This window comes from Choloepus didactylus, chromosome 1 (genome assembly GCF_015220235.1).
Source record: "Choloepus didactylus isolate mChoDid1 chromosome 1, mChoDid1.pri, whole genome shotgun sequence".
Taxonomy (NCBI): domain Eukaryota; kingdom Metazoa; phylum Chordata; class Mammalia; order Pilosa; family Megalonychidae; genus Choloepus; species Choloepus didactylus.
Window position 1 is genome coordinate 239587016 of NC_051307.1, and position 14505 is coordinate 239601520.

Here is a 14505-nt window from a genome sequence, read left to right on the forward strand (position 1 = left end):
CGGGCCTACAGTGGGGGGGGAGGGGGGCGTACGCCTCGGACGTACCCTAGGGAACAGCGGGGCTACGGGGCCGGGCTCGGCGGCCGGGATGTCGCCCGGCTGCAGTTAGCCCAGCCAGGCCCCGGGGGCTGCAGGTAGGAGGGGCCCGGAAAAAAAAATGGGAGCGAAGAACCGGAAGGAGGGAAAGGCTCTCCTGCCTAGATCTGTCCTAATATGGTGTCTAACCTGAGGCGGGGCTGTACCATTGCCTGACTATACGGGAAGGCGGCGGCTGAGGTGACAAGAAAGCCAAAGGCACGAGGGGAGCTGCGTAAATATTGGGAAAAGGTTGAATAGCAATTTTCAGATTTTGGAGACTAAAAGTACCAAGTAATCCTAGCGGGAAAATTTCCCGATAGTTCAAGTGGTCCTCGGCTCTCCCTTCCCCACTCGGAGACATAGATGGTGCCGTCCGGAAGTCCGGGCGGAGACTGCGGCTGCGCTGCTCGCGAAAGGTCAGGCGTCGCGGGGCCGGCCACTTCCGCACTTCCGCTTTCCGGCCCAGCCAGCGCCCGCGATGGTGAGACACCCTGGCCCCGAGCCAGGGACCCCCGCTGTCCTGCTTCAGGGCTCTGGGTCTGGGGGAGATGAGATTTTGCAGCAGAGAGGCCCGGGATCGTGGGAAGTTGGGGAGTGGGTGGACACGATGAGGCTGGGAGAAAGAGGGCGGGGCGGAGGCCGAAGTCAGGAGCGGGTGAGCTGAGGGCTCGCCGGGATAAGAAGGAGGCCTTGCGGTTTCCTGGTCCGACTCTCGAAGTAGATAGGAATTATTCCTGAACCATTGAGGAGGCTGGAAGTAGGGCTTTCTAGATCTCTGGTAGCGCCTCGAGAGCACGTAGTAGGCCTCAGCCCGTAGTAGAGCTGCCGAGGCATGTGGTAGAGGCAAGAGGCATGTCCCCACCCAGAGTAGAAGTTTTTTAAATATTCACCCGTTTCTCGCCCGCTCGCTTGAACCCATCGTTTCCCAAGGGAAGCGTCTATACTTCTTTATCCCACTTTTCTTGGTAATACGAACCCTGCTTCTATCCCATTGCAGAATCTCTTTTGTGTTGCCTCCACTGGGCCCCGCCCTCGTCAGAACTGGACCTTGTCAGCCTTACTGTAGGATCTGATTCTCCTGATTCCTCCCTTCCTGTAAATCCTTCCTTTTAACAAACGTGGGTGTTCCTGGGAGTTGTGACTCTGGCTCACCATCTTCTGTTTATGCTCACCCTGGTGGTACCTATCGTGCCTTGTAGCTTTAATGACCACGTATATTCCCGTGACTCCTGAATCTCCTTCCTTATCTCAGGACTTTTTTTTCAAGGTTCACCAGGATGTCTTGAAGACACCTTGAGATCAGACCTCCTCATCAAAACTCATCTTACCTCCTAAACTTGCTCTTCCTCCTGTGTCTCTCTATACTGGCTAACTTTGTGTCCTCTTACTTCCGCTAGAAACCTGGGAAGTTGTTTTTTGTTTTGAGACCATAGTTCTTGACTTTTTAAAAATCAAGTGTATTGTGGTATTAATAGAGATAGTAATACTTCTGGTCTTTATATCTTTTATTTCCAAAAGAGCAGACATCATTGGGCTGGCCATCTAAAATTCACCTTTTTTAGATTTACCACTTACGTTTACTGTCTTTGAATTTTGACAAACTAGTAGTCATGTATCACTACCACAAACAAGATATAGAACATTTTCATCACCCCAAAAAATTCCCACCAGTCCCTTTGTTATCAGTTCAATCCTCTTCCCCTCTATCCCCAGGCAACCATTGAAAAAATAATTTTTTTTGTACCTATGCTTTTGCCTTATCTAGATTGTCACATAAATGGAATTCTTCAGTGTGTAGCCTTTTTAGTCTTGCTTCTTTCACTTACCATTATGCTTTGAGATTCACTCATGTTGTGTATATCACTAGTTCCTTTTTATTACTGGGAAGCAGTCCATTGTATGGATGGGCCACAGTTTGTTGGGAGTTGTTTTTTAATTCCATTGGGCTCTTGCAGTATGCTCTGTACGTAATGTCATCTAATCTCTGTGTTAGCCTCTGCTCTGCTTCTCTAATGCTCCTATCCAGGCTCTCATCAGCACTTCTTGTATAACCCTATCTGCCTTATGCCTCACTTCCCTCTCCAGTCCATTCTCCACAGAGCCATCATGCAGCTGCACTTATGTAACTTCCTCCTCAGAAAGCCCCAACAGTTCCTTACCACCCAAAGAGAAAACCTGCTCACTAGTTTGGTGTTCACTATTCCCTACGACCTTGCCCTCATCTGCGATTCCAAAATGCTTCATATATAGCAACATTGTACTCATTACCACTTCTGGAACTCTTAATGCCTTTTTGTGTTATTCTAACTTTACTTAAGTTATTTCTTTCATTCCTTCATTCTAGAAAATAAGACACTAAGTATGTTGGGTACTAAGCTAGGTACAGGGTATAAAGCTGTGAATAAAATAGACTTGGACTCCCTCATGAGGCTTACAGTCTAGTGAAAAAGAACTCACTTTACAAAAGATACAATGGATGTGTCAATGGCAAACTGTAATAAATGCTATGAAGGGGGAAAAACCTGAGGAATGAGAAAGAATACAGGGGGGTACTACTTTAGAGGAGAAGTCAGGGAAGGCCTCTCTGAGGAAAGGAGTATCCTTCCCTTAGTAAGCTGAGATGTGAAGGATGACTCAGGCAAAGAGAGGGGAGAAAAGCTTGCAGTTAGATAGAGCAGCACATATGAAGCCCTGAGGTGAGAAAGAACTTGGCTAATATAAGGAACTGAAGATAGGCCAGAAGCTGCTGCCTCTACTAGGAATGTCCTTATAATCTCATTTTAAAATCTTCCTAATCCTATCTCCATCTTCAAGACAAAACTAGTTTCTTCTGCAAGTATAAATTATAAATCTAATTATTTTATATTTCATTCTCCTTTTTATAAGTTATTTATCTCCTCAAGCCAGTTTAGCTATTTGAAGATAGAGATGGTCTTAATCATCATTGAATTCCCAACTCCTATAAATTTGTTGGCTCCATAGACAGATCGAGGTCACTCACTCACCTGTATGACTATACATCAGAATTTCTCTTACTCAGTTCTCTGGACATTTCGGGATGGATAATCCTTTGCTCTGAGAGGCTGTCCTGAGCATCACAGATGTTTAACGGCTTCCCTAGCCTCTATCACTTAATGCTGGCAGCAGCACTCCCCTCATCCCTGCCATAATAAAACATCTTGACATTGCCAAATATCCCCTGGTGGGCAGTACAGTCCCCCTTTGAGAACCATTGCTCTAGACTGAAAGTTCCTTAAGGGCCTGGTCTTTTCTGTTTACTGTGGTGTCTGTGAGCCAGGCACCCATGCGTAGTTACCCTCGGTATTATCTGTTTCTTGTGTGAGCTGGAGTATGTGGCCAGTGGGTTCGGCAGGGCAGGCAGGTGAAGGTGGATTCTGATCATTCCTGTTTCTTGGATTTTCTCCTACAGACTGCCACTCTCCGCCCCTACCTGAGTGCCGTGCGGGCCACGCTGCAGGCTGCCCTCTGCCTGGAGAACTTCTCCTCTCAGGTTGTAGAACGACACAATAAGCCAGAGGTGGAAGTCAGGTAGGGAAGAAGAAGGTCATGTGGGGATGAGGGGTGAAGCACACAGGGATGGCAGTTGTCTAGAGTGTCCTATGCTCTGAACATTTGTCCTGGAGTTGCCTGGACAGACAGACTACGGTTCACATGTTTTGTCTTGCTGCCAGATGAACAATGGTTCCCGATTTGGAATTCAGAAAATAAGGTCAGTGGATTGGCAGGACAAAACCCAGGGGAGAAGCTACTCTGGAGCCAAGGTTGATTGACACAAGGCGTGACTTCTCAGAGTGGGGCTGTTTGTGAAGTGTCTCCTATGGCATTATTGAAACACTGGCAGTTGAAGGAAAGTGTGGAAGATTTAGTTACCTGAAATGCCATCTCCATACTTCTTTAACTTGTGGACCAAGGATTTTTATTCTTGCCAGCCTGGACCCTATTTATTATCTCTCACCCCCTATTCCACATAAACGCCATATTTTGAATGATTCTCTTATCTAGTTTACATTTCATAAATGATTCTCTTTTCTCCTTAAAACTTAATCTGACATGCTTGATGGATTGTATGTGAATAAAACTGCTTAAAAAAAAAGAAAAAAAAACTCAACCTGGAATATATATAACTAAGGTAACCAGTATTACCACACTATGTTGCTATGATTTAAGTTAAAAAAAAAAAACTGACATGTAGTTATGATGCATGGTGTGATGCCACTAGATGTGGATGATTTCCACAAGGTGTTTTGAAATGCTGGTAAACAGCTTGCAGACAGCACCACCATAGTTAATTACTGTTACAAATAGAGGCATCACATTGGAACCTGGACTGAAAGAGGACTCACTAGTGAATAAGTGAACTGTTCTGGATTGATTAAAGGAGGCCAAATCATGTTCCATTTCAGCTTGTCCTTATCTCAGAAGGCAAGCTCTTCTCATTCCCTAAATGATGTAAGGGCTTGGCTTGTAGTTATTAAAATAAGAACTGTCATTTTTAAAGTTCCTGCCATGTGCCACGCATGCTATTAAACACATGGCCCTTTTTGGTGTCTCATAGTCCTCACTAGTGAAATAGGAATCAGAGCCATTTTACAGATGAGGCCATTGAGATTCCAACAGGGTAACTTGCCTGGAGGCTGGATTTCACAATCTTTTCGCTCTGACTCCAGAGCCTGTGCTCTTCCTGCTAGAGAGTATGCACACCTGCTTGTAAGTGTCCTCAGATTGTGATTCCAGGACCTGCTGTAGGGTCTCCCTGACTGTTCCTTACCTCTGTAGTACAGAGGCGTCTCTGACCTTGTGTTTTCAGGAGTAGCAAAGAGCTCCTCTTACAACCTGTGACCATCAGCAGGAATGAGAAGGAAAAGGTTTTGATTGAGGGTTCCATCAACTCTGTCCGGGTCAGCATTGCTGTGAAACAGGTGAGCTCACCAGGGATCCCCTGCCTCCCTAGGAGGCCCAGAGTTAGGAGTTTTCTTGCAAGCTACCCCCAGATGTGAGACCACTGCACCAGATTCAGGGTGCAGGAAACTTGGGTTTTGCTTCCTTAAATGTGCTCAGGAAATGCTTTGCCAAACTCAGCAGGTCAGAAGAACTGAAAAAAAAAAAAGAGCAACCATGTCTTCTAGGCCTTGCTGTAGATTAGAAGGCAGGAAATATAGCAGCCAAGGCCATCAGGCCAGTTTGTTATCAGATCGTAGAACTTTCCTAAGGAATGAGAAGTAAATCTAGTTCAGAAAAATAAGCAGCACCAGTACCAATTTGTTAGCCATCCTCCTGAAACCAATTCAGAGTGAAAAACTTGATCAAAGTGCCATTTTCAATATGTTTTCTTGGGCAACATTTCACAAATGTGTGTCAGTCCCTAGCATCCCCATATATTTTGCCAAATTTATGTACCACCTAGATGGTTGTTTATTTAATAGATTTCTTCAAATTTTTACTTTCTTTTACTTAAATTTGTTTGGAGAAACATTATATCATTACCATTAATGGAAAGACAGGACCATTTGTTACATATAGAGGGCAACTCCAAAATTAAAGTGAGAACAGAATGTTATTAAATTCAGGCTAGATACTGTTGCTTACAGAAAGGTCACACCCTAGGGCCTGCTCTCTGTTAAAAGAGGAGATTTAATAGTATTTAGAGACATTTAAGACATGCCAGCACCCAGCTACAACATTCTTCCTTTAGCAGTATTGAAAGGGAGTTGAGAAGGGAGAAACTTGGGAGATTGCTGTGTAGTGTCGTTGACATGGAGACCACCTAAGCTGATCTCTGATACCCCAGGCATACCCTGTCACCCAGTGTTGGGAAGTGCAATACTAGTGAACTGAGAAAGGCAGCTTGGCCTCTGTGAGAGTGGGTATGGAATCTGGAAGGAGCCCAGATTACCTCTGGAATGTGTTGAGATGAGATCCTAATAATGGCCCTTTAAGTTGGAGAGCCCCTTAATGTAGATCCTCTTCGCAGTTTGCAACCAGGTCTCACTTGGTTCAGAGTTTGGGGAGTGATTGCTCCCAGTACCAAACCCCCTGCCTCCACCAAGCCTGTGGGAAAATGGGGTCCGAAGACCAGGCTATGGGTCTTCTGGGATCAGCTTTAGGGAAACCTGGTTTCTCCTTTGCTCTCACTAGGCTGATGAGATTGAGAAGATTTTATGCCATAAGTTCATGCGCTTCATGATGATGCGAGCAGAGAACTTCTTTATCCTTCGAAGGAAACCAGTAGAGGTGAGACCCAGTGGGACTGGGACCTTCATCCTGAGCTGACTGCTGTCTCCCTGTGACCTGTGATCCATGGATTCATAACACCAGGATTCTCCCGTGGACCAGTCATGGTTTCTGAGTCTACTGTCACTGATGTGGGATTGTTTCTAGATCTCTCTTCTCCAGCTGTAGGGCACCCTGCTGCCTGAGCTGAGCGTTGGCCTTCATGACAGCTGGAGTGGGAGGAAAGTGGATCCAGAACTTAGAATAAGCTGGTTCTCCCATAACCAGTCAGTCTAAAAGGATTAGAGGCATTATTCATCTTCCCAGAGTCTACCATCTAGCCACAGAAAGAACACAACGAATTAGGAGTCCTTTCTGTGCTCTGCCACCAACTGAATTGTCATCTCTCAGGGCCACAGATAACATTTGTCAGTTGTTGTCTAGCTTTGCACATGAATCCTCTTCACAGATTCTCTTCCAGGTTGACTTAATGTGTCCCTAGTGACTGAGTAGCTATCATGCAGAGGCAACACATGCCAGCATCAGACACATCAGACATGTGGCTAAGCTCTTCCTTATGAGCCAAAGCCTCTCTTCTCATCCTAGATCTAACCTCTAGAGCCACCCAGAATAAATAAAATTACTCTTCGTTACACAATGCTGAGTTAAAGACCGTAATCCCATCCCTCTCCCATGTCATCTCTTCTCCAGACTAAATATTCCCAACTGTTTGATTAGATTTTTCTGTGATAGGATTTCAAGTCCCTTTACTTTCCCTTGGCTCTTCTGAATATATCTGTGCCACAAATAGTCTTCTAGAGATGTCTGATGTACACAGAATTCACGAATGAGTTCAGTCACTTGGATCCAGCATAGACACCTCACCAGAGCAGGCAGGCTGCTGGCTGAAAGGGTGTGTGGCTTAGGAGAAGACTGTAACCAGCTGGAAGCATGTGGATGAGGGAAAGTAGAGAACCTGGCCCACTGAGTGCCCCTAAACACTAATTCTCTCCTGTTTCTTCTCTCCCTCCCCTCTCCTGTCTTCCCTTCCTAGGGATATGACATCAGTTTTTTGATCACCAACTTCCACACAGAGCAGATGTACAAACACAAGTTGGTAGACTTTGTGATTCACTTCATGGAAGAGATAGACAAGGAGATCAGCGAGATGAAGCTGTCGGTCAATGCCCGTGCACGCATCGTGGCAGAGGAGTTCCTCAAGAATGTAAGTAGGGGCCTTCCTGGTTTCTTTCCGGAAGTGGAAGGAACCATGGGTCGTGTTGAGAACCTAGCATCTCTTCAGGTGGGAAAGGGGTGCCAACAGTGTGTTAATATTTCCCGAGGCTTCCAGGACCTCTGGTGTGTGGTAGATCAGCCAAGTGCTTTTGGGTTGGAAGACCTGAGGTTCATCTCTGTGAGATGGAGGGCACTTTCCATATCTGGGTATCCAGAGGATGCCTCTCTTTGTGTGGCTCATTTCCAATTTCAAAATGTGCACAAAGGCCTTATCTATATCTAGTTCAAACCCGAAGTGAGGCAAGTTAAATCCACATGGGAATTTTCTAGGAATATGGGAGGGACACTTAATCACGGTGTAATTCCACTTCTTAACCAAACTTAAATATTTTCCTTCAGTGTCTTTTTCTCAAGCACAAGGTCATGATTTCTTCAAACAGTTTTCCATCACTTTCATGACTTATGTCCTCCATACCCCTCTTGAATAATTTGTGCCTTTCTAACTGAAAAGAGGGCAATCTTCTGAAGAGGAGGAATTGTTTACTTCCATGAACCAAAGATGTAATTGTTCTTGTTTAGATATTCAGGACATGCCTTCTTATGTTTTTTTTAGTACTCCTTCTTCCAAACAATCTTTGGTTTGTTGACATGTTCCACTTAGAGGTTGGTTTAGTGTTTACTCTTACCAGAGCACACAGACCCAGGCCAGAAGGAGCTCAGATTCCTAAAAATGGAAATTACACCCACTTCCCCTGGGGTTTAGCTAAACTGAGGGCAGCCAATGGGGAAAGTAGCTGTGCTGTGTGCTCATGGCAGTGTGGTAAAGATCACACGGGAGTCAGACTGCTGCGTGTGGGTCCCGACTCTGCCGCTTGCTCATGCATGTTACTAAACCTCTCAACCAAGCCTCAGTTTCCTCAGCTGTAAAATGGCGGTGATGTTTATATTTCAGAGTGGTTGAGCATTAAATGAGATAATGCACAAAGTATAGCACCCGGTACACAGTAAGCTTTCCTGGTATCGTAGCACCAAAAGGCACTTGGAGACCTTTAGATTCAGCTGTGAGGAAAAATAGTTTTCATCCCAGTCTAATATTTGCTCATTCATTCAGCATCCATTTAGTAGTTGGTGATATATTTCTGTAGAGTTGCTACAGCAAAAAAAAAAGGTCTCATTTAAAACACTTCAAACAATCTTTGAGTCAGGTGTTATCCCCACTTTACAGATGAGTATACTGGGACTCGGGGAAGTTAAGTCACTTGTCCAAGGTCCCTCAGCCAGTAATTGGAGGAAAACTTGTGGTGGGGGTTCAGGGGGCTTGGGTGGGTGATGCACATGAAGGACGCAGGCTGGGCAGGGTGAGCCATGCCTTGACTCAAGGGGACTGCCACCACACATTTCCAGCCCTGGGTATATCTTCCACCTTTTCAAAAGAATCCCCAAATCTGGAATTTAAGATCTATATTTTAAACGTTGGAGACAAATTCTGTGTGCTTTTAAACACTATGGGCCAAACAGTTCATCACCTGTGGACTGGGCTCAATCTGTGGCTTACACTGTATGGGTTTACAACTTCAGATTTATTTTCACATTTTTGCCCAGTACTGTTTTAGGCACCACAGGGGATAATACTTGGGGGTTTCAAGAGCCTGTTCTTGAAACTCAGGGGAATCAATCTGAGTTTAACACAGAGTACCAAACCCCAGGTCCCCTCTCCCCTTGCACATTATCCTTGCCCCCCCCCCCCCATCTCTAGGCAACCTCAATTCACCTCAGCTCACAAGGCACCGTGACAGGGCTTTATAGCTGCCTCCAGGCCAAGGCCAAGGCCACTGTGCAGAAGCACACACCACCCTTGTTTTTTCTGTCTTGGCTAGTGTTAGATTTAGGTCCCTGTAGATCCCTGCTGGATGTTGACTGAATTAGAAAGCACATCTACAGGGTATCCTGGGACCTAACCTCACCCCTCAAGAGATTTGAGTGGCTATTCTCGGAACAGCCCAGCTCCCCAGAGCAGGCACGCCTGGATACAATAACAACCACCATTCACTGCCTCTTGGTTCTCTCAACAGTTTTAAACCATCTGGCTGGATCTCGTGACCTTCCCCCTCAGACTCCCCCATGTCTCTGCGAAGGCGTTCTGGAGTTATTTCCCAGAGTGGCAGCGACGACAGCAGCAGCGACGGAAGGGAGCTGGGTTGGGGTGGGCGTTAGATGCGGGAGGGGGATGGTGTGCTTGCTAGCTGGGCAAGAAGAAAGCAGCAGTGGACCTGCCCCAAGGCTACACGTGTGTGGTCAGGCTGGCTTCTGATGTTCAGTCCCCTGGGCCAGGACAGATTTTTTTTAACGTCTTGAATCTTAAACTCTGTGCTTGTAGGAGACTGTAACCTTTTGTCTTTTTCTTTTTTTTTTTTCTTTTTTTAAACAAACAGCCTCCACCTCCAATGGCTGTGACTGGTCCCAGTGATTGTACCTTATTGGTTGCTGTGGGTCTGGGCGGGCCTGGAGCCAGAAGGCGACTACTGTTCCTCCCTGGTGCCACCCCAGGTGGGGAGGGAGGTTTCAGACTCCAGTTCCTCTCCCTTGCCCTCTTATCCCCATGCCTCCTTGGGCCCAGTAGAAGCAGCAGGGACCCTTTGCAGCTTCCTGAGCTCTTCCTGAAGATGGCCGCCTAGCACTGGCTGGGGACGGGCTGAATCAGTGGGCACCAGCCACACCTAGTTGCTGAGGCCTGAAAGCCAGGCCGCCTCTGGCCACAGGGGCCATTTCGTGCCCTCCCGACTGAGGGGTGGCTGTTTTGCCTTGTCTGTCAGTGCAGTGCCTGTGCTAGAGGTGGAGAGGTGAGTCCTTCCGGCGGCTGGGCAGCCTCCCACCTGCTCTGGCCCCTCTGCTCCTGCTCTCGCTGTACCTTTTCTTATTCTGGTGGATCCTTCCTCCCCTAATTAAAGTCTCTTCTTGCCCCTTTGGGGCTGCATGAGGTCTGTGCTCTGTGTTTACATGTAATGGATGGGAGAAGGGGCTTTTTCTTCCCCAAGACCATGTGGCTAGTACTTGGGCCCACCAGAGACCGTCTTGTGATTAGTCCCTGGCATCCCTGCCAAGGGCTCCATCGCAGAGACCCTCATTGAAGTCAGGCATCATTCATTCCTGAAACTGCTGTCTATACAGGGCTTTTAATGCTTTTCACATAATGATCTCATTTGAACTAAAAGGTGACTTCCAAGAAACAGCATTCCCTTTTCATGGATAAAGAAACATGTTTTGTGAGATGCAGTGCCTTGTCCCAAATCTCCCAGCCGATGAACAGAAAAGTATTAGACTTCAAATTCAATACTTCTCCTCTTCCTCTGCTGTTCAATACTGTAGCCACTAGCCCAGTATGGGTATTTAAACTAATTAAAATAAAGTTAAAAATTCAGTTCCTTAGTTCTGCTAGCCACATTTCTAAAGCTTAAAAGCCACCAGTGGCTAAAGGCTTCCCTATCAGCACATTTAGAGAACATTTCCATCATTGCAGAAGACCTGTGTGAGGCCTCTAAAAGGGAAAAACAAAAACAACACTTGGGTTTGAGTCCTGGCTCTTGTTGCTGAATGTGAGCAAGTTATTTTTATCCGGTGCCTCAGTTTCTTCCTTTAAAAGTAGAGCTAATAAATGTAAAGTCTGGCTCACAAGCACTTAGTAGATAGGTGTTCTTTCCAGTAGCTCAGGGTCTGAGGATAACTGCATGCTAGGCATGGGGGAGGACATCATCCCTGCCTTGAGGAGACTTGGGGGATAACAGGAGAGCTGGGCATGGGAAAGGGCAGGTGTGGCTGAAGGGTTTCATATGCTCCCATGAGTCTGTAGAGACATGGGGTCAGGGATGTCAGGAAAGCCTCAAAAACTGAGCTTCAGAAAGAGGTTTCCCCAGATGGACAAAGCGGTCCTCTTTTGAAGGGAGGGCAAGTTATGTTGAAGGGAGGAGGGGCAAGGGGATGGGGGCAACTCACACAGCTTTCATCCCCTTTGTGACATTATCTCTGTGACCTCCCTCTCTAGCCTTGCAGAAGTGGGTGTGCCCTCCTCTTAGGCATATAACTTGTGGCTCTACAGGATGCTCACAGAGAAGCTGGATGTTCGCTAGGGTATGGCATCGGGTCACTCAACAACCCCCACAAGACAGCATTGCCCGGGTGAGCTGGCCAGTACCCTCAGTTGTCACCAATCCCTTTCCCAGGGGCCGAAGTCCCTAAACTCCAAGTTGCAGGCTGGGTGATAGCTGATCAGCCCATCCTGTCCTGGTGGTCTGCTTCTTGGGAAGCCCAGCCAGCAGCCAAGGGGGTTAGGAAGGGTGAGCTCAGTGGCAGGGCTCATCTTGCCAACTGGGTGGGGGACCCACCTGCTCAGTAACTGGCAATGCTTGGTTCTTAGACCAGGGTACAGGGTACTGTGTTCCCTGGACTCTGCTTGGATGGCTACTGCTAGCATGTGCCCCTCAAACTGCCCTGTTGGGTACTTCCATGACCACCGTGCACTCTTTCTGAGTGACAACTGTCCAGCAAACAAGTGGGAGTTTTGGAATCACATCTAGGTTCCAGTGCTGCCCTGCTGTATGATTTGGGGCAAATTATTTGACATCTTGGAATCCTGTTTTTCTCACAGGTAAATTGAGGCTAATACTTTGCTATTTCCTCCAATAGGGTTATACTTAACAGTCTCGGCTGGAGGGCTGTGCATAACTGTATTTTGATGTATTTATTCCATGGTTGACAGTGATTTTTCTATTTCCAAGTTATAGGAGGGGTGAGAGGTAGAGTTTGTACCTTATCAATGTTGCCCCTATATACTGTCCTGGCTCTCAGATCTATCCCCAAGCCCCAGCCCTGCCGAATCTGGTCCTGCCTCACCAGGCTTCAGCCACTCTGGCCATGTTTCAGTTCCCCAAAAAGGTTCTTACCCTCAGGGCTGTTGCTGAGACTGTTCCTTTCTGCCGGGAATACTGTTTCTTCCCTCTTCCCCTGGCTGACTGCACTCTGTAGGCTTCAGCTGAAATGTCATCCTTGCCCACCTTATCTAAAGTGGGCCTCCTTCCTGATTTCAGCTCATTGCTTGTTCATTATTCTCATCAAAACTGTAGCTGTTCCATTCTTTTGTTTACTTGCTTTGTTTGTTTCTCCCGCTGGGCCTCAAGCTGCAGAGGTTAGAAACTGTCTCTTGCTTGTTCCCAGAGTCCGGAGGGCGTAGCCCAGTGACTAGCACGTGTTCCTCTATAAATACTGTGAAATGACTAAAGCTTGCATGGCTTTTGGCACTCAGGAAGCGCTTGCTAAGGGAACTGTAACACATATTAAGTGGCAACCCAGTCCTCTGAGCCTCCACCTGCGCATAAAGGGACTGGAGTAGGTGAGACCCTGAGCCCGGTCCGCTGGACGGAGCCCTCGCTTGACGGCCCATGTCTGCCCCGGAACCCGCATCCAGATGGCTGATTGTGCCCCGGGAATGGTTGCTTAGGAGACAGCAAACAGAGGGCGGGGCCTTGGAATGGAGGGCCCGGCTCCGGCTTCCGCAGGGCCCTCGGGGAAAGGCGGGGGCGCGCGCGGAGGGGTGGCGGGTGCAGGGGCGCTGGGAGCGCGCGCGCGGCGAGGGACGCATGGAGGGCCCCAGCGTGGCGCTGCTCCTGGGCGCGGGGGAGCTGGGGGCCAGGAGCCGGAGCTCCGCTGCCTGGTACTGCCAGGAGGGCGAACCGGTGTGCAGCTGGCCGCGGAAGCCACAGCCGGCTGAGCTACGCACCAGTGCCCCCGTATTGTGGCCCTGGGCGCGCCACTCCGGCTTCGCGCTGCCCGGGACGCTGCCACGGCCGGGGCCTGTCTCCGCCCGGTCCGACAAAGCCAGAGAAGGCGGCAAACGCCGGGCGGACAGCCCAGCCTCCTCGAGCCGCCCGGGCAACGCCTTCACCAAGCTCACCTGCGGCGGCCGCGCCCCGGAAGCCGCGGTTCCGCTCCCCCTCGGCTCCCCGTTCATCCACGCCCTGGATGAGCCCCCGCCACAGGAAGGTGAGGCCCAGAGGGGCCCGCCCCGCCACCCACCCCGAGGGAGCAGGAGACTCTGGCCAGTGGCCGCTGCGAAGGACGACAAGACATTGGGGTGGAAGGAATGGGGGTCTGGAGAAGAGACTCAGACAGGGTGGGCGGATGAAGGGTGGAAGAAGAGAAGGGGGCGTGGGATTCAGAGGTTGGGAAAGACCCCCAGGCCAAGGCCTAGCTACCTCCCTCTCTCCACCCCCACCCCCCATCTCCCTGCAGGCTCCCTTGTCCTCTGGCAAGGATTCTCCAAGGTGTCTCACCACATGGGCCGGCTCAGAAACGCCAAGATCCACGTGGAGAGAGCTGTCAAGGTCAGAGGGGGCTGGCGGGGGCCAGAAAGGGTCCCGGGGGGTGTCTCAGCCTACCTCCTTGCACTGTTTTCTCCCAACCTTTAAAAAGAAACCACCACCAAAACTTGACCCTATGACCATCTTCAATTACCTCCGCATTTTTCACTTCCCCTTCACAGCCAAATTCTTGGCAGAATTGTCTACACTTACTGTTCACTTCTTTATCTAGGATTCACTTTGCAACCCATGCCAGTCTGGTTCCCTGCCCTTCCCTACTCTAGTCACGGTCGCCTGTGAAATCCAAGATGCCAAATCCAGCAACCCCTTTTCTGTCCTGATCTTTCTTGGTCACCCATTGTCATTCCACACAGCTGGACCCGAACGCCCTGTCTTCTTGGCTGTCTGGCTACAGCACTCCTAGTGTTCCTTTCTCTCTCCCTGACTGCTGCTTTTCAGTTGTCTTTGAAGGTTCCTCAGGACATTAAGTGTTTTTCTGACACCTGTTTCCCACGCAAGATCATCTCTCCCCCCTCCATGCGCTTTGCAACCCAGCCTCTACTCTGAATTCCACACTGTTTAGATTCAGCTCCACCAGGAAGACTTACAG

At 48.5% G+C, this 14505-nt stretch overlaps 2 protein-coding genes across 10 annotated transcripts in view; both read left to right on the plus strand.

Moving 5' to 3' along the window:
* Positions 1–61: 61 nt before the first annotated feature.
* Positions 62–9752, plus strand: ARPC4 (actin related protein 2/3 complex subunit 4). The gene is made up of 6 exons (XM_037801464.1): positions 62–559; positions 3509–3627; positions 4907–5018; positions 6235–6330; positions 7364–7534; positions 9618–9752. The coding sequence occupies exons 1-6, from the start codon at positions 557–559 to the stop codon at positions 9621–9623; spliced, it is 507 nt and encodes a 168-aa protein (XP_037657392.1). The 5' UTR covers positions 62–556; the 3' UTR covers positions 9624–9752.
* Positions 9753–9873: 121 nt separating this feature from the next.
* Positions 9874–14505, plus strand: part of LOC119507947 (tubulin monoglycylase TTLL3-like) — a 38605-nt gene continuing 33973 nt past the window's right edge. For 4 of the 9 annotated variants that reach the window (XR_005211369.1, XR_005211371.1, XR_005211370.1 and 1 more), the window contains exon 1: positions 9874–13919. Coding sequence is in view for 5 of the 9 variants with exons in the window: in XM_037801304.1 (XP_037657232.1) it covers positions 12978–13919 (942 nt within the window). In the remaining 4 variants the exon portion in view is untranslated. The remainder of the gene's footprint in view (positions 13920–14505) is intronic. The other 5 variants (XM_037801287.1, XM_037801295.1, XM_037801325.1 and 2 more) reach the window with 4 other exon arrangements.